An 18,907-nucleotide genomic window follows, 5' to 3' on the forward strand; every position below is an offset into this window, starting at 1 on the left:
GTTTTTAACCTAAATTTCTAGCAATATGTTTTTCTTTTGCCCTTGTTTTAGTTAAATTAAAATTACTTTAATAAGTTTGCATAAATATTTAGAGGAAAAATTTGATAAAAAGGGTTTTTAATGTTCTTGCAATATATTTTTATAAGATTTTAATTATAAATTAACCCGATTCAAGATTTAAGTTATGAATAATAGGATAATCTAAATTAATTCAATTAATTTTTATAAATTATTTTCTAAACTTTTACATATTGGTGAATTTAAAAAAAGTTAATCAATCAGAAAGTGATTTCTAGTAAATTTAAAAAATAAAAATTTTTGCTAGGAAAACATTTGCCTCTTCTTTCCATTAAATTCACTTTTCATGAAATAAATACTTTCCGATAAATAAATAAGCCATAGTAAAAATTTAAAAAAAAAAATAGTATCCCAATTCATAGTGCTAATCTCTTCTCCAATATTAAAACGGGCTGGGCTAAGGAAGCACGTCCAACTATCCTGGGCCATCGCGTTAAAAAGAAAGGGTTACGCCCAACTGAATATCGGCCCAAAACCGAAGTCCGCAGTCCCTCCCTTTATTACTACTTTTAATTTTATGATTCCAAGCATTCAAGCAGAGCAGAGAAGTCTGGGTGTGTCGTCAAGTGAACAACGAGATTAAAACATCTCTCAAAACAAACAGCACTGATACAAGTCAATGGTAGAAGATCAATTGCTTCTTCTTCTTCTTCTTTTTAATAGCTGAGAATTGGATTGATTTACGTATTTGTTCTGCTTCTTGATTTTTTTTTTTTTTCTTATTGAATTGAAGGATTCAAAGGCAGCAGCAATATCCAGTCCAGTCCCGGTGGCATGGTACCCAACCCTAGCAGTCTTCATGCTGGCCATCGGCCTTATTGTCACTGCTTCCTTCTTCATGTAAGCTAAGCTATGCTTAAATGAATTGTTGCTGGAATTATTGTTGTGCTTTTGCTTCATTAGCAGTTCCTTTCCTCCACTAGATCAGATCTACATGTGATGTAATTTACTCAAAAAAATTCAATTGCCAGTCAAGGTGATTTGTGATTTTAATTTAGGGCTTTTTTGTATTTGTTTTTCGTAGAATGGTTTCTGGAAACCACTTTCTAGATTTTCCCACGTTGAATTTTAGGAAAGTTAGTCAATGGAAATGGTTCCTAGTCACAGCTTAAAAATTAAGGCTTTTTGTTATTATTAGGAAAACGTTTTCCTCCATGTAACTTTTCGGCAAGCAAACAAACGAGGCCTTAATTTGATTTGTTCCTCACATTTTAATCTTCTATTTATGTTTTCCATGAGATAAAACCATCAAATTTGCTTCAGATTAATTATTACAAACATCATCGGCATACTTAATATACTGTAATAATAAAGATTAACACTCTATGGAGCAGGCATTTCGTTTTCTTTTCTAGAACAAAGAGTAATATATTTAAATTCAAACATGTTGTTGATGAATTATGAAAAGATCTGCTATTTTGTTTAATCATGTTGTTGATGAACTATGAAAAGATCTGTTTGTGTACCGACATGTGCCATCTTGTTTCTTATATTATACAAGCGTGGTTTATGCAGTTACGAAGCGACCTCTTCTAGGAGAAATCGCAGTTTGGCAAAGGAGCTTACAACAGGAGCAATTGCCTCTTTATTTCTGGTATGATTTGTTATGCTTGTTACTCCCCCATCACCTTCTGATTTGTTATTGTTAATTGTGGTTCATTGCTCAATCTGATCTCTGATGTCGCTGGTGCAGGGTTTTGGGTCCTTGTTCCTGTTACTTGCTTCCGGTGTTTATGTCTAAGTTGGTCAATTTTGAACCAAAATTATGTTCAGCAGGATTGGCTGCATATGATGAGATGTTTAACTCTGTGAATTTAGTTGAGAACTTTGGTGATCAATGATTTATGGACTATGATGTTTACACCATTAATCTTTTTGAGTGATTTATGGATTCAGGAGGCTGTCCTCTTCATTTTCGCTGTTACTAATTTTCAAGGTTGCTACTACTCATCTGCTAGGATGCTCTAAGCTTCCCTTTCCTCTTCCCCATTTAAGATCCCTAGGCAGAGCCTTGATCCATTAGTGGAGACTTTAAGCTTTACAATTGATAACCAGCCGTTTAATTAAGGATATCACGATGGATAGAGAGAATAACGTGTGTTACTGCTTTGTGTTAGAGGGATGGATGGCAGCTTGTGATTTATCATTAATTTTTTTAGTTGTTCACATCTTTTCCACCTTGTGTTAGAGGGATGGATGGCAAGCTCATGATTTATCAAATCAGATGAAACTGTTTGGGTTTACAAGTTCCCCTTCCCATGAACTTCAGTTTTCGAAAAATGGAGATGAGACGTTACATCTTCTAAATAATCAAGGAGATCTAACATGCTCCATTTAAATTAATGCACAGAGAAACCCTACACTACAGTAGTGAACTTTTAGTCTCCAAAACATCTATTTCTAAATTAAATAAAGTATCCCTAGATCATAAGAACCCTATATCATCATATTAATGGTACATCTCACAAATCAAAGAACAAACATGCCTCCTAATTAAAACATGAATTGAAAACACCAAGGGTTGATTTTTATAGGATTCAAGGGCTTTACCACACCAAATATTCTCTCTAACATCTTCTCATGGATTTCGTAATCAAAACAACAAAACTTCGTACTTAAAAGAAGATGTCATGTTAACATGAGCAGCTCTTATTGTATTAATTTTTAAATAGTAGCCTGAAAAATCTTGTTTTCTGTTGTGTATAATCATACAATATAATTTATCAATGAAAAGACTAAGTCTTTAAAGCTCATTGATATGATCTAACATGGTGTTAGAGCAGAGATCCTGCAATATATCTTAAAAATATCTCAAATCTTTCTATAATGAAGATTATAGAAACACCATAAACCTTAGATAATATCACCTTAAAAATAGACTAAATCCTTCCCCAAATACAAACTCAAACACCAAACTACTTTATTGCCTATATTGGTATTAAACTAAACGATATCATCTATGCTTTTATGATTCTAAATTGTGGAAATGTACATCTCCGGAAAATATAAATTGAGTTATATTAATGAGGATTTACCCCGACCAGCACCTACAAACCCAACTTGTAGATGATGGAGAATCGAAAACTCCACTGTTAAGAGTTGGTTGATCAATTCCATGGACCGATGGATCGAAATACAAATTCATAAATAAGATGGAATTTCAGGAGTTATTATCAAATTTAACCCTTACAAAATCTCAAAAAAAATTTAGTTGATGTCTTCGTTAGATATTGTGAAAAAACAATTTGTATCTCATCAATATAGATCTTTAATTGATTGAATTTATATTGTTTTTTTTTTTTATGAAAAATTATTTTTAGTTTATGTCTTAAAATAGAATGATGTGAAAATTTTATTTAAAAAGTCAAATCGATAACTATCTATACTTTTGGAAGAAATTGAAGGGTAGGTGATTTAAAAAAAAAAAAAAAAAAAAAAAAGCCTTTTGAAAGAGCTTGATAAAATCCATAAATTTAGGGGGTAAAATGAAAGTTATCCTTCTTTTTTTCCCCTCAAGAACGGCACACGATGGAGAACGGAAAACAAATAAAGAAAGACAAAAAGGAAGGAAGAAAATAGCTATCTTTGAGGAAGCGAATCAATGGAGGGTTATGAGAAGGCAACAACAGTAATGTGTACAGTGATAGGCATGGACTACGCTAACAGTCTCTCTTACAGAGCCTGCTCACTCTGCGAGAGAACTCTTCCTGATACTCTCAATGCCCTTTGCAAATTCTGCCACAACAATACGGCCTCCTCCTCTTCCAAGCGCCTCTTTCGTGTCCTTGTAAGTTTCTACTACCCCACCATTTAGTTTGCCAAAACTTTCATAATGGAATAAAGGGTCGCTAGAGTCTGTTTATGATTTCTGTTTTATGGGCAGGTTTCCATAGCCACGGATACCAAGGTGCTTAATGTCATGTGCTTTGATAGGGCTGCTAGAGTCTTGTTTGGCTGCTCTGCTGATGACTTCTTTCACTTTTCCAAGCTTCACCCTTTCGCTGGTAAAAGAAAAAAAGAAAACAAAATTTTCTTGTAATTTTTGTCTTTTTTTTTAATGCAAATTCCAATGATGGGATGTATGCCTGGCTTTATGCAGCTTCCAATGCTGCTAAAATTTTGGAAGGAGAGATGTTTAGAATGACTTTGTCCAAACCAAAGAATGGTAATGCACAACACTTGCGAGCTGTCTCTATTGTACCTTTGAGGTCTGGTTTCAAGCCAGCAATTGAATCATTGAAGGAATTCTATGGGGTAAAACCAGCAACTTCTTGATTCTTTTATCCATTCATCATTGGATTGACAATGCCATCTGTTTGCTGTAAACATTCTAGCCAAATTTTCCTTAAAAGAGTAGTTTGTGGCAAGGAGGTCTTGTGGGTTGGATACATGGTTTAACATGATAATTTGTTTTGCTTCTGAGTTCTGTTTACGACACTTGAGAAATCAAAGGCACGCACCTTTCTACTGAAGAAAATAATTGCTTATTGTTAGTGGTAAATTGGCTGCGGGGTATGTATAAGAGACACTACAGTCTTAAGCTATGCATTCCAGGTCTTAAGCATTCAAGGATATCTTTTTAGAGTATCAATTGTTTGAGTAATAAACTGGGTAGAGCTCAGCCTAACTTACTTGAAATCGTCATTCTCTGGGAGAAGGGCCTGCCAATCACTTATGTAACAGACTATATTTCTCTTTACATACAGTAATGCTTATATTTCCCGGTCTCGTATATCATAAATGGGTGATATCAATTCTGTCAAGTTGTTCAAATTGGTTTCTTTTAAATTGGTTTTGATTTGATATGATTCATGGTCTGTAAATGATTACCAGTACCAAACCCATTGAGCTCACACTGAAGACATATAAGTGAAAATTGTATGTGTCTTTTATTTTGTATATGTTCTGGAGTTGAGAACATGAATATTGAGATTAGCAGAATCTATCATTTGAGAAATGCACAAAACATCATTGCTGAAAACCATTGGTGTGAGACAATGCTTGAGAATGCCAAGACAGTGGAGGCAAATTACTGGGGAGCAATCCAATCTTTAGTGCCAGTCACGGCAAGCTTTCCTTGCATCCAGCTCTTCAGCATTTGTAATGCAGCTTTTGGCTGATCCATTGGAACCATGTGACCAGCATTGTGAACCTGGTAGTTATAGGAGATCAAAGTTTCTTGAGTAAGAATTAAATATCATCACAGCATACACAGAAACAACAGAGAAAAACAATGGGGGAGAGAATGACCTTTAGGAAACTGAGAGGACCGTGACTTTTCAGCTGTCCTGCTTCTCTGCCTTCAACAATGAATGGAACTGTTGGAGCTGCCCCGAAGTCTTTCTGGCCAGACCATGCCAAGCCGTTTACCCACCTTGAATTTCCTGGAAAAATACAAGCACAATACTGCTGTCACTGATCAAAAACAGGGTTAATTAGTTTGTTATACCATGTAGACTTACCCAGCCAGTTGCATATCAAATCCTCCTCTCCAGCATAAATAAGCACCTTGATACCATCCTCTAGGAGAGCAGGAACTCCTACTGCAAGATTTCTCATCCAGTCCCTTGTCATGGCATCATACACCACGCTGCTGCAGGAAACAAATTCAATATCTCCTACCCCTAGAGCATCCCTTACTGTTTTCTGGTTCAGGAATGTCTCCATGTTTGAGAAATCGTAGCATAGACTGCCCTCGCATGTCTTTCTAATATCATAGTACTGCAGACAACAGAGTTCACAAACTCACATTTACATAAAAAATGCTTTCGTGTTCTCTTGATCCACCATTAGTGTTGCTAGGTTGTTTGTTTAGAGAAAAAAAGATGTATAGTGGAGGTTGTGCTTCCTTACGTTTATATTGCCAGCAACTTGCAAGATGCTCTGAAATATGTTGTTGCAAACCTCAAATGCATCCTCACAAGTAGATACACCATCAGTTCCTGGAAAGGGAGTTTTCAGTTCAATATATAATAAAACCAAGTACTGGTAATTCGGGTGCCAGTTCGGTTTGTTAAATCACTACTAGGTGAAATGAAACCAAAGCAAGAAAAGATACCACAAACTTTGATTGCTCGTTCGCAGTCTGGGATCATCTCGTTAATGCTATCGTAATCAGGTTTTTCGATTAACTTGTTGTCCAAAGCATAATCAGTGTATGCTTTATACTGAACGTCAGGTTGAGTTAGACCATTGCCAATGGCAAAACCCTATCAAACAAGTTTTAGCGGTTAGAAACAGTACAAACCAATTCAGCAGTTATGAAACAGCTATAAAACAAGCAAGATTTTAGGGCATTGGGTGCATACCTTGAGGTTTATATGAATTCCTTCTTTCTTTTTGTTTCCTTGGTGAACCCGAGAAGCTAATGCTGGAATGTAGTGCCCAGCATAAGATTCTCCAGTTATGTAAAAATCATTTTTCGTCAACTGAGGATGCTCTTTGAAAAATGCCTACAGAATCAGAGAGAGAGAGAGAGATCATGTGAATATCAAATCATTAACGTAAAACTTCATATGTTGACAAATAATGAAACGAAAAGGAGGACAGTAAATGAAAGTAATCTGACCTGCAAGAAGTCATACAAGTCATTGCTGACTCCAGTTTCGTCGTGGCGAATGTCAGTCTCCTCTGTCGTATAACTAAAGCCAGTTCCAGTAGGCTGGTCAACGAATATAATATTTGATGCCTGCCAAAGATCAATGGTTACAGAAACTTGTCTATGCTGGAGGCATAATTATCATGTATCAGAGGAAATTTGAAATCAAGGTCATCAGAAAAGTAAAAGCAGTACTGCAATTACCTTGTCCCAACCATAGTCATTCCATGAAAGAGACAGGTTGTTTGCAATATTGAAAGGACCATTTTCATAAAACAATGCCAATTCACTGCTACATCCTGGCCCTCCTGTCAACCATATGACAACAGGATCGTTCTTGTTAGTCCGCGATTCGAAGAAGTAGTAGAACATCCTGCAAATAACAAGCAGCACATGATTACATAACTTGGCTAAAATCTCCGTGCATATGCATCAATTCTTCATTAATTTACTGCATCAGGCATAATAACGATAAAAAAAATACATGCAGGTCTGAATTACCTTGCAGCTTTAGTATGGGAAAGGCGGTAGTACCCAGCATAATGGCCAAACTCTTGAACAGAGGGCCCTGGGTTACCAAGAAGATGGAATTGGAATTGTTTCTCAACAATACTTGGAGAAGAAGTGCCTAAAAGTTCATTATCATCAAAGGCAGGTACGTTGATGGCATGCTTAGGGAACAAATTAAGCCCTCTTATCTGCGTTTCTGCTCGAAGTCTTGGCAGGAAGCTGGCAGACAAGTCAAGGTGGCCCTTGGGATATCTAGCATATGAGAATTGTGAAGTGATGAAGAGAAAAAGAAAAAAAGAAAAAAACATGTAAGAATAAGTCGATGCCATGGCTAACAAGAACAATGGAACATGAATGAATTTGGTATCAAACCATGAGGATTTAAATAGTTAATTCGGACCAAACTACGAAGGGTTTGTGTGTGAAAGACCAGAGAGTTAATGTCATAATTTTTTGCCCTTTTTCTAGTTATATTAATAGAATCTTGTATTGTAGGCACGCCTCCTCTGTTTCTATTATTTTCTTCTTTTGTTTTCCCCTTTCCTTTACTTGAAGCATCAATTGTATATCTTATGGGATACGTCCATAGAATGTATCAGAGAAATATGAAGTCATTAATGATGCAATTTTATCATTCAGAATTTATGGGATGTATCAAAAATATTAAGTTATTCATGCTGTAATTTATCAATATATATATAATGTGGCTTGCAGTACATGAACTAATTATAGTAAACGCATCAATGAGTTAAACCTTTTTGACTCCCATGTGCTCTATTGCATTTATAATAATTAATCTTAATACCAAGTTCGTGTATAATAATGTATCTTATAATACCATATTTTGGGTGATGCGATCTGTTACCTTGAATCCAGTTTGTCTCTTATTCAATCTTCAATGTGAATATATTAAAGTAAATTGGTTAAAAAAGCAGCACAGGATACTTATCAAAACACAAATTAAATAGAATATACTTTGTTGTGCTTTGTCGGTCCATATTGATTAATGGCATATGTTAATTGTCACATATATCAACACAGAAAGCATAGTTATAAAATTTGGTTCAAATATCAATTTACAATTGGGTCAGGATCTTGAATTGAGAGGGTCAACTTAAATTAACTAAAAAAAAATATTTTTCTATTCTGTACTATTATGCTTTTCTAGTTTTTTTCTATTTGAAAATAATAGTTTTTGTTTTGTTTTTTTATTTGGAATTATTAGGGTTTTCTAGTTTTTTTATATATATATATATATATAAAGAGTTGTAATAGTATTTTAGTACTGATACATGATTGAATAAAATTAAGTATTTTGAGAGTTTTACCATAGTTATAGTTTTTTTTGTATTTGAGGTTTTGACTTGTAACAAACTTGATTATTCTTCGTTGTATTTATATTAATTTTATCTTAAGTTTTACCTTGAATTTACCACATTGTTGATCAACCTGAGTTTTTTATTAGATCAAACTGGATCAATTCTTTACTTTATTTTTTTTTTCAAACCAAACTAATCCAAAACTCGAATAAGTTAAGTCCCAACTCAACCAACTAGAACAGAGCAAGCTAGCACAACTGGAACAGATAATTCATGCCTTAACCCTAATCATAATCATATAATTTCCCAATGTCTAAGCAGTACTAAATTAGCCATACATGGCTTAGGCTGCTCAACACTTTATTCTTATTTAGGATTTGATATGTTTGGAAATTAGATTAAATAGCAACTTCAATCTAATTTAGATTTATTTTAATTAGCATTACTAATAAAAATATTTTTAATTATTTTTTTATGGAATGCTAAATTGCTATATTTGCAGTTCAAATTATTTGAGTAAGTGTTCTCAAGGAGGTTTTTAAGATCTGGGACTTTCGCTAAAATGTTAGCCCAACACTCATTAGGCCTTGTGTTAAAGAAAGAAAAAAAAATTACTTGTGCAGTACGCAAATTTTACTACTATTCACTAAGGAATAATTAAAATTGGACGTTTATTTACTGTGCTCCTCCCATGTAGAGTTTTAAGTAGGCTACATGTGAAATTGGATGTGTATTTCACAGGTAGAGTTTGTGAAAATATATGGCTTGCAATCGCATGCCTAACTTGAAAGGAAAGCCACATCTCTAGTGGTTTATCTAGATCGTGTCTGTCAGCCCAACTAAGAATGCATGTCTTAACCTTAAAATGTCTGCTTATCGTCATCATGCCAAAAACAGAGGAAGAAAGCAAGGAAGTTATTGTCCTTATTCCAAGGAGCACGTTGTAACTCAAGCAATTGTTCCTTTCGCGGTTAAGTTGCTTTACTAAAAAGAAAGCGGGGTTGGTTGCAGAAGAGGGATGAGAGGAGCTTGAGGGATTATCTTGCGTGCAAGATATCATCAGTAACCTGGAAAGTTAATGAATTAAGTTGGTGTCGTGGTCCTAGTCTCTGCAGAAGGCAACAAGCATCTATACAGATATTAATGAAAAGCATTAGACTTCACTCAACGTCCAAGATCTTATCTTTTTTATAAGGACAGTGTTGTGACCTGAAATGAGTCGGGAATGACATCTTCTGATAGAGTTTTGAACCTATTTTAATACCAACATATATGCTTAACTCTAAAGACAAGACAGATATGTAAAGAGTTTATGGTGCATGGAGTCCAGTGATTCAAGCCCCTCTTTCAGACGGATGAGCTCCATCTTTTATATTCAATCAATTTATGCTATAAGAGTTCTGCAGTTTACAGATGGCTGGAGCCTAAATTCCATTACAAAATAGTGTAGATATGAAAATTTGACAAACCTTACATGCTTATAAGCATATGCAAGCATGAGATAAGTATTCCATTCAAGGCGGCATGAGATTCTACGGTTTTTGAAAATAAAATATCAATTGCTTTTTAAAGTGATTTTCATTCAAAAAACATTAAAATAATATATTTTTTTATTTTTTTTAAAATCATTTTTAACATTAGCACATCAAAATAATCCAAAAATATTTTTTAAAATAATTTTTAAACAAAAAAAAATCAATTTTTTTAGAAGTTCCAAATGGCCCCTTAACTGAGAAAAGCAGTCAGCTGATGACTGAAAAACTTCGGAACCATGGATGTAACAACAAAAATATTAGATTGTGTCCTCAGCAAACAAAGATGACAAAAACGAAAGGTAGTTGTGCAGATGAGGTAACAAAAGGTTCTTTGCTTTCTTATGTAATTTCTGAGAGGACTCAGCTTCTTTTCCTAACAGTTTCCAACACAAACATGAGCACCGTACTTGCGTTTGCAAAACTGTAGGCAATTTTGAAAGCTCACATGGGTTGCAGATTGGCTTCTTTCACGCAAGTTACTAATATTTTCAATGCACATCAATTAGGCAGGCACATGCACGACTGCATATTTTCAATTCACATCAACTAGGCAGGCACATGCATAACAATGCTTGCGTACACATATAGAGACCCTTTACAAACAGTTTGACTGTAGATCATGTAAATTGAAAATAGGAAGTGGAAAACAAACTACATGAAATGGCAGAAATAAAAATCATAGGTCCATAGTGGGCACATGGAATGATGGAAGGTGACACTCTGGCATCTTTACTGAAGAAAACAGGTACCAAATATATGATCATTGCTAAAATTTGACATCAAACCAGTTCAAATACCAACTCTTATCTATTGTAAGCTTTGAATAAAAAAGATTGTGTGGGCTAATTCCATAACATGATTTATTTCCATCCCACAGCATGACTCTTTTATCTTCTGTACAAGTAAGGCGTATGAATGGCACTACAAACAGTGCCTTCAGTTCAATATGGTACAAATACATTTGATAGCTTAAGTAGATAGAAAAGGGCTGCTTTTAAGATAAAAACATGCATTTTATCCCATGTACCATTTTCAAAGTAAAACTGTGTTGCACCAACTGCAATTTCTTTCTGACTTACGGCAGCCTTCAAGTTAATGAGTGCACCATCCTTCTCTAATAATACCAGGGAAAGATGAAGGGGTGTAACACTTGGATTTATGATCTAACGTTGGCAAGTCGCGCCCTTATTTCTTCCAGTTCTCCCTCATCATCAACACCCTCGGCTATAGCTTCTTCCTAAAAACAACCCGGAAGGATATTTTATATTCTTGTGCTTCAAGGCATCAAACAAAAGAAAATAAAGAATAATATGCCACACAAACCTCTTCCTTCTGAGCAGATTGCTTCACTCTCTCCTTCCTGACTGCTGCTGGTAGCTCTGCAGCAGTCTCGCCAGCTATAGCAGTCAATACCTTGTCAACTTCTTCTTCAATCTCCTCTTCCATATCCTCCGAATCCAGCGCACTGTCAAGGGCATCGTCCACAAACTCCTCAATCACCCCTGCCTGCAAACCACAAACAAGAACAAGAGCTCTTATTTTAAAAGTATAGCACAAAATACAAATATCTATTAGTTGTTAGGTAGTTTAGTTTGTATGGAGGCAACCAATGATAACATCAATTTAGAAAGATTTTCTTCAGTTGGCAACATCCATACATATATATTAAGCTCAAGTGCGTAAAGAAGGCACAACATATTAAACGAAGATTATCCCAATTTTCCTGCCATATTAGATCAAAAATGCCTAGAATGAAGGCAAGAAATGTTGATGCACTCCTTGAAGATCTGCAGTAAATGCAATGCATGATAAATTTCCACTTTCTTCCAAGATTCACATTTCTTAGATTATCAGTTCATATAGCAGAACAATCAAAATCAAATGAACCTTGGTCATTTCTTTGCTGAACTCTTGCATCGTAACAGCCACATCTGGAGCCTTCATGAGATCATTGACAAGCTTCATAACCTCAGCACTCTTGGACAAATGGCCCACTGTACGGGCAATCGCTGCAAAATCAACCAATAAAGAATGACACCAGGAAATTCAAATAAACTATCAAAGCTCATTCCAACTGAAACAAAGGAAATGAACAAGAAAATAAATCAGAAAGTAGACAACATACACACACATTCATCCTCCTCAACATGGCAATCAACTGCGCATACATTTTTCCAAGTATTATATAACTTGCTTCAATAACACACTTGATGAATAGCCAGCTGATGAAAACCATCATCTTCTTACTTGAAATTGAAGTGTTGTTTGAAAACCTGAATTTATTTATGGGAAAAAGGATCGATTGGTCCCCTTACATCTTGGACAGATGGTTAACTCTGTTTTGCCAAACATACTTCTGTTACTTTGAGCCAAAGTACAAATATCTCACTCACAATAATTATGGTTTCTTTTTGGTTCTTAAGGCAACAAGGGTAGGGTTCAAATCACATACAGCCTTAACTCCCCAGCAAAGTGAGAATAACAATGGGGAGGCACCTCTGAACTCATAATCAGAAGTTCACACTACCAACAATCACTCTCAGTGGCTGTATTTGCGCTCCATTGTAAGAAATACATACTTCTACAAGTTTCTTACAAGCAAACGTGAATTAAAAGAGAATTCACTCCCAGAATTCTCTTATATATTTCATCTAGTTTCTTCCTAAGCTATATTTACACCAAGTAACCTAACCGGTGTCTCATATCATACCACTTGAGAAATATCAGACTGACAGCACACAAAAAAAAAACGCCACATGGTTTGATCAATTGTACTTCACAAGAAAATCAAAATTCAGGAACTTATACGACAAACTGTGTATATAAAGTACTTATGAAGACAGAACAACATCTTTGAGATACAGGAATAGCAGTAAGTCCAGATTGTATTTGACGTGTTGAACCATATTTTATGTGCTTGTTTGTGTTATGAATAGATCACAATAGGATTTCAAACCATAGTCTTATTATCACCATCAATTAATTTCATTATTAATGATGGATTTGATTATTTGTGATCATTCCCTTTTTTCTTTTTGTTTATTAGTGTAAGAGAAATTGTAGATGCGGATGGAAACAGGGAAAAAAACAAGAGGAAAATTTCAAATTCAAGGAACAACTAGCTGCTTTATCATGGTTCATATAGGTTTCAATGAAATAGAAGGCCTCCACAGTGCAACTCCACTTAAATGAACAAATCCACAACCCAGCTGTCAAAATTTGTCTCCCAATCAGCTCAACAGCCATTATTCTCATTTCACGATAAATTAATACATCATTTCTCAACAATGACTACCTCCAAAAATTTATTTAGGACCTTGCAGATCCTTCAATCTATAAATCAATGAAATATGTACTACTTTTTCACACGGATAACATTTTTGGAAATGTCATACTTACTCCCCAAAGATAAAATATAGGATTGCATGCTGATGACCATCGTCGCATTTATTTACTAGTGAATACATTCAACTTTTCTTCTGATATTCGTTTCTTCACAGTTATGATTCATCCGCCTTAACATCCAAACAAAAGCCAGATTATTCAAAAATACATTTATTGTTCTGTCCATAAAACTTTGCAACAAAAGGTATGAAATTTTTTCTTCAAGTTATGATTTCTAAGGAATTCTAAACCGTTATGAACTCTAAGTTAACACAAACTATCTGAAAGGCACCTCCTCGCTTAACCATCCCTCTCGTCGATTGTGTCTGAATCTGTGTCAAAGTTGTTTCTATAATCGAGATAACTTGTAGAGATAAATATAAGCAATGACGCTGCCTAAATTCAGAGACTTATGGCAGTACATAAACAACACAAAGCAATGGTTATCCACATTTGCAAAGTACAAAGTAAAAAAGAATAAGTAAATAATGAATAATCATACCGACACTTTCCCCAAGATGCATTGATATTGAATTCATCTGTGCCTTATTTTCATAAAGACGGTTTACTGTTCTTCTAGACATCACAATTTCCTTGGCAAGTGCCTGGATAGAATAAAACACAAAACATGATATCATTCATAACAATAATTCTTACTTACATTAACAGCAGAAGAATAGCAATTAAAGTGGAAAGGTAACATCAAGTTATATACTAAATCAATCAAAGAAAACTCCAATAAAAATTATAACTTTGTCAAATAAATAAATAAATGTTGAAAAATCCAAAGAGTGCTTAGCAATTGATCAATAAAAAGGAATTTATTTGATAACAAAAGTAATACCTTGGCTGAGACCATATCATTTCTTTTAGCAGCATCTCTAATTGCTTTTTGTACAGTTTTCTCTTCTCTCTGTATATCTAAAAAATATCCATCAAAAAAAGAAAAGAAAAAAACATACCCATTAAAGTTAGGCCAAAATAAAGAATACCCATTAGCATAAAAATAAAAACCCAGATCCATCGGACGAAAATCAAAACAGAAATCTTAAAAAAAAAAAAAATTGACCTAAAAAATAGAAGAAAAGAAAAGATTGCCTCGGATTTGACGCTCGATGTTGCGGCACTCTTGGCGTAGCCTGCGCTGCCAATCTTTGAGTTGTTGCTGTGGATTTGGCTTTGGCTTTATTATGTTCATTACTTTCTCCATTTTTTTCCCTCTGTTTCTTAACCGTTGATCAACTCAATAGCTTCATTTTTCTCTGTTCTCCTGTTCTTGACTTCGTTTTTTTTTTTTTTGTTAACACGCAGGATGTTTTTGGAGATCATTGATACTTAATTTCGGTACGAGCTTCTAACTCAGTCCTTCATTATTAAACTCCTTTCTGTTAGGACCTTGATTAAAGGAGCGAGGGATTTTATAGGATTTTCTTTGGTTTTATAATAATATATTTGTGTGCACGTATAGTGATAACGATATAATTTTAGTTATTTCATTATTTATATTATCATAATCTTTTCTGTTTGTAATCATAATCATTATAGTTATATGCATCAGAATAAACATATTTCGTACATATAAAATACTTATTCCATATCTTTTATAATTTTATTTTCTTACAACTTTGTATCAAGTTTTTAAATAATTTAATCATTTAAATTAGATTTAGAAGATTTTATCCTAAAACTAAAATAAAAATATAATAATTTATTTTATCACTTGAATTTATGATTTTTTTTAACAAAATAAACTTAATTGAAAAATAATAATTGAAATCAGATAATTTTTTGAATAATTTAAAAGACCTTGATATGGATTGATCTAGCATAAAAGATTGGTTTCTTGATTTCCTTTTTCTTTTACATCTTATCCAAAAATATTAAATACACATCGTAAACTAAAGTTTATAATTTCAGAATTTTATTGGTTTAAAAACAAATAATTTATGATAAACTTATATCAAAATTATAGGAGGGAAAGAACCATCCAACCAGCCTATATTTTCTAATACTCAACAACTTTATTCTATATTAATTTAAAACAAAGAAAAAAAAAATAAATTTAAATTTAAATTTTTTAAAAAACACTTTTGAAAGAAAAAAAAAAATAGGGTTAATTAATATCATTAATGAACTAAAACGACACTCACTTTCTTCACTCCATCCAATTGCTCTATATGCTTTAATTTTTTATTTTCGCTTTCAATTTATGATTTGGATTGTTGTCACGCTCTACAGATTATATTATTTTTTTTAATGTTAAAAAAAAATTAGAAATTACTAATTTTTTTTAATAAAAAACTTTAATTATATAAAGATTAATTTGGATGCAAAAACTACTATACACAAAACATAGTTTCTACAAGAACTATGGAGGTCCATTTGCCCTATCTATTTTTATTATATTTCTTGGGCTAAGAATCACCTAAAGTGCTAGAGCTATATCTAAGGGCAGTGACCAGGCCCAGAAGAAACTTAAAACCTACGGGCGTCTAGATTGCAAGCCCAAAACAACATGAAACTCAAGGTTAATGCATGGCAAAGTGCTTTTCAAGGAGCCTGGCAGATAAAATTGGTATTGACTCTGTAATTATTGACATAATAGTAAAATTGAGAAATTTTGACTAATATACAGGTGAGATTTTGAATTAAGCCATTCAAAATGACAATAATATTTATATGAATAATGAACATAAATTTTAGAAGTGATTATTCAGTTCAGTTTTTATGAAAACAAAATAAACAAACTAAATTTTAAACTAAAATCAGTTTAAACCAATCAATTTTGATTCGGTTTTTCAAAGATAAAACTTGTTTAAACTGGTTTGACTCGATTCAGTCTTTTAAGGACAAAAACTGATTTAGCTTAGTTTTGAATCGGTTTTTTCTGGTTTGGCTCGTTTTTTTTTCAGTTTGGTTTCGGTCATGTTTTTTCAGTTTCAGGTTTATAAAACCGAACCGGTTGGTTTTTTTAAAATTTTAATCTATTTTTTTTATGATTTGGTTTTTTCAGTTATTTTTTTTTGTTTTCTTGATTTAATCAGTTTTTCAGTTTTTTTCACACCCTGATAAATTTTATTGAATTAAGAAATCACAGCTATGTTTTTGAAGAATGATCACTCTTATTTATTTTATTTTTTAAAAAAGAATTGTGGAAGATGTTTTTATTGAAAATAAATTGCCAGGTATTTAGAAGAGTTATTATCGAATTAAATGTTGCTAAACAAATAATATAGTGAGATCCTCAATCCTCAATAATGGCCTCCAATACATTTATGTAAGTGATTGACAGCCGAACCATCATTATTGTGGAGTGGCTGTCGGTTTTTTTTTTTTTTTTTTTTTTTTTTTTTTTGTGGCTGTCGTTTTTGCAATGACTGTATATGACCTTTGATTCCACGATCCACGTGGTTGTTGCTTGTAAGTGCAAGTGCAAACACTGTACATAAAATATGTACATGATTGATACTTTTTAGTGCAGACATTGTATACATATTAACAATATTAATTAACAATACTCTAAAATATGAGATTTCTACTGTAGAGTGAATAATGTAGACTATGAGTATTTTTATTGTAAATTGTATTATTTAAAAGTATTGTGAATTATAAGTACTTTTACTGTAAATTGCACTGTTTGATATAAAAACTGAAAGAGATTAGTGAATTATTGTAGACTCGCTCATAGTTTGCAAACCCACTTGCTTGGGTATGCAGATATGCTTTTTCAAAATACGTGGGAGTGGACACAAACACATTGCATTGTGGATGACACTGTATGCATAAACTACTTTCACTGTGGACCGTACTGTAGCACCCTAGGGTGCGTTCATCAACTGTTTTTTGGTTAAAAAATATGGTTGGGGGCATTACCTTCTCTACCAAAAGTTGTTGGGTCTGGCTTGCAACTGGATCTAATGTTGTTAGGGCTGGCTTTGCAACTGGATCTAATGTTGTTGGGTCTGACTGCCAGCCAAGCTCAAAACCTTCTAAAAAATGCCAAATAAAAAAAGTTAGGCCTGGCAATCCAACCAGACCTATCAATTTTGGGTATGACTAAGCAGTTGGACCCAATATCCTTGGATCTGGTTACAAGGCCATACCCAAAGTCTAATGGATCCAGATTGCAGTCAAACCCAAGGCTCTTGAATCTGTTATTTAAAGCTCTTTGAACTTGGTGTTGCAGTTAGACCCATTTAAGCTTGGGTAAGTTTAACATTAATATTATTATTAATATTAAAAATATTATTATTTGTATTATAAATTTTATTATTTGTATTATTATTAATATCTTAATTAATTAATTTGAAAAAATATATTGAAAAACAACCATAGATTTGATTTGAAGGATAAACTTAAAAATTATTATTATTTGAAAAAAATTATTGCCATGTAATAAAAACCATAATTTATTTTTAATAGATTAAAAAATATATGAACTAGAAGCAGACAAGTTTTATATTATTATTAATATTATAAATATTACTATTGAGTCTGGCGTTATAGCCGTACCCAAGGCTCTTAGATCTCCTTTTGCAGATAGACACAATGCTATTAGGTTTTAGAGATGGGGCAGGGGCTAATCTTTCCTTTTTTGTTATGCGGAAAGAACAAGATAGATGAAGCAAAAGTGACTTGGCCGACGAGAGGAGGGACCTTTCTAAGCAACTCGACCATGATTAGTCGAGTACCAAACATTTTCTTACCACTCACTTGAAAAACTTATCTAAGTACTTGACCGAGAAGAATGATGAGGAATGAAGGCATTAGACTATGTTTTATGACAAAAAAGAAATTTAAATCCTGCCCTTAACAAGACCTATTAGTGTTGGATGTGACTTCACAGTCAGACCCAAGTGTATTGGGTGCAACTATGCAGCTGAACCCAAAGGTCTAGCTGCATAGGCACACCCATATTTATTAGATGTGGCTTCATAGTTACACCCTAAGTTTACACCCAATAGAAGGATCCAATACTTTAATTTTTTTCTTTTCTTTAAAATTTGACTTCAATATTTGTGAGTTATAGATATTATTAAATACATAAATAAATTATGCATTAGATCCTGCCCCTTGAGGACCCAATAGCTTTAAGTCGAGCTACCCAGCAAGACTCAATAGCTTTAAGTCCGGCCACAACTGGATCTAGCAGAGTTGAGTCCTACTACTCAATAGGGCTTAGATGTTTCGGGCATGGCTGTCAAACCCAATTGAATTTATCTTGCGCCAGATCCAAAAGATTTATATATATATATATATATATATATATATATATATATATATATATATATAATTGGGTTATACTGATTTGAAAAAGAAAGAGATATGTAATGATTATTTTTAAAATATTATTTTTATTTTTTAAAATATATTTTTAATATTAAAAAAATTAATTTTTTTTTATAAATATTTTAAAACTCAAAATAAAAAACTCAAGTCATGATACCATATAATATTTTGCATAACTATATTATAATATATCT

General features: G+C 33.3%; 4 protein-coding genes across 4 annotated transcripts; 2 read left to right on the forward strand and 2 right to left on the reverse strand.

The window, feature by feature from the left end:
- The first annotated feature begins 563 nt into the window (after positions 1 to 563).
- Positions 564 to 1,990, forward strand: LOC118038786 (uncharacterized). The gene is made up of 4 exons (XM_035045202.2): positions 564 to 700; positions 812 to 918; positions 1,594 to 1,672; positions 1,772 to 1,990. The coding sequence occupies exons 1-4, from the start codon at positions 698 to 700 to the stop codon at positions 1,817 to 1,819; spliced, it is 237 nt and encodes a 78-aa protein (XP_034901093.1). The 5' UTR covers positions 564 to 697; the 3' UTR covers positions 1,820 to 1,990.
- Positions 1,991 to 3,586: 1,596 nt separating this feature from the next.
- LOC118038785 (uncharacterized) lies at positions 3,587 to 4,797 on the forward strand. Its single transcript, XM_035045201.2, has 3 exons — positions 3,587 to 3,865; positions 3,962 to 4,082; positions 4,178 to 4,797. The coding sequence occupies exons 1-3, from the start codon at positions 3,680 to 3,682 to the stop codon at positions 4,351 to 4,353; spliced, it is 483 nt and encodes a 160-aa protein (XP_034901092.1). The 5' UTR covers positions 3,587 to 3,679; the 3' UTR covers positions 4,354 to 4,797.
- Positions 4,798 to 4,944: 147 nt separating this feature from the next.
- On the reverse strand, positions 4,945 to 7,646 carry LOC118038784 (serine carboxypeptidase-like). The gene is made up of 9 exons (XM_035045199.2): positions 7,178 to 7,646; positions 6,881 to 7,049; positions 6,647 to 6,766; positions 6,387 to 6,530; positions 6,137 to 6,287; positions 5,932 to 6,020; positions 5,541 to 5,799; positions 5,329 to 5,462; positions 4,945 to 5,230 (listed from the first exon to the last, which is right to left on the reverse strand). The coding sequence occupies exons 1-9, from the start codon at positions 7,513 to 7,515 to the stop codon at positions 5,108 to 5,110; spliced, it is 1,527 nt and encodes a 508-aa protein (XP_034901090.1). The 5' UTR covers positions 7,516 to 7,646; the 3' UTR covers positions 4,945 to 5,107.
- Positions 7,647 to 10,828: 3,182 nt separating this feature from the next.
- LOC118038783 (vacuolar protein sorting-associated protein 24 homolog 1) lies at positions 10,829 to 14,742 on the reverse strand. Its single transcript, XM_035045198.2, has 6 exons — positions 14,523 to 14,742; positions 14,269 to 14,345; positions 13,927 to 14,029; positions 11,928 to 12,049; positions 11,364 to 11,546; positions 10,829 to 11,277 (listed from the first exon to the last, which is right to left on the reverse strand). Exons 1-6 carry the CDS (start codon positions 14,632 to 14,634, stop codon positions 11,197 to 11,199), a joined length of 678 nt encoding a protein of 225 aa, XP_034901089.1. The 5' UTR covers positions 14,635 to 14,742; the 3' UTR covers positions 10,829 to 11,196.
- Between the last annotated feature and the right edge of the window lie 4,165 nt (positions 14,743 to 18,907).

Source organism: Populus alba, chromosome 4, assembly GCF_005239225.2.
Source record: "Populus alba chromosome 4, ASM523922v2, whole genome shotgun sequence".
In the NCBI taxonomy this organism is placed as follows: Eukaryota; Viridiplantae; Streptophyta; class Magnoliopsida; order Malpighiales; family Salicaceae; genus Populus; species Populus alba.

Excerpts from the sequence above, each read along its gene's own strand:
- LOC118038783 (XM_035045198.2), bottom strand. The coding sequence starts at position 14,634 with ATGGAGAAAGTAATGAACATAATAAAGCCAAAGCCAAATCCACAGCAA. Across the intron at positions 14,346-14,522 it reads CATCGAGCGTCAAATCCGAG|ATATACAGAGAGAAGAGAAA; the intron begins GCAATCTTTTCT and ends GATATTTTTTAG. Across the intron at positions 12,050-13,926 it reads GCATCTTGGGGAAAGTGTCG|CGATTGCCCGTACAGTGGGC; the intron begins GTATGATTATTC and ends TTGATTTTGCAG.
- LOC118038785 (XM_035045201.2), top strand. The coding sequence starts at position 3,680 with ATGGAGGGTTATGAGAAGGCAACAACAGTAATGTGTACAGTGATAGGC. Across the intron at positions 3,866-3,961 it reads AGCGCCTCTTTCGTGTCCTT|GTTTCCATAGCCACGGATAC; the intron begins GTAAGTTTCTAC and ends TTTTATGGGCAG. Across the intron at positions 4,083-4,177 it reads CAAGCTTCACCCTTTCGCTG|CTTCCAATGCTGCTAAAATT; the intron begins GTAAAAGAAAAA and ends GGCTTTATGCAG.
- LOC118038784 (XM_035045199.2), bottom strand. The coding sequence starts at position 7,515 with ATGGCATCGACTTATTCTTACATGTTTTTTTCTTTTTTTCTTTTTCTC. Across the intron at positions 7,050-7,177 it reads TCCCATACTAAAGCTGCAAG|GATGTTCTACTACTTCTTCG; the intron begins GTAATTCAGACC and ends TGTTATTTGCAG. Across the intron at positions 6,021-6,136 it reads ACGAGCAATCAAAGTTTGTG|GAACTGATGGTGTATCTACT; the intron begins GTATCTTTTCTT and ends CTCCCTTTCCAG.
- LOC118038786 (XM_035045202.2), top strand. Across the intron at positions 919-1,593 it reads GTCACTGCTTCCTTCTTCAT|TTACGAAGCGACCTCTTCTA; the intron begins GTAAGCTAAGCT and ends TGGTTTATGCAG. Across the intron at positions 1,673-1,771 it reads CAATTGCCTCTTTATTTCTG|GGTTTTGGGTCCTTGTTCCT; the intron begins GTATGATTTGTT and ends TCGCTGGTGCAG.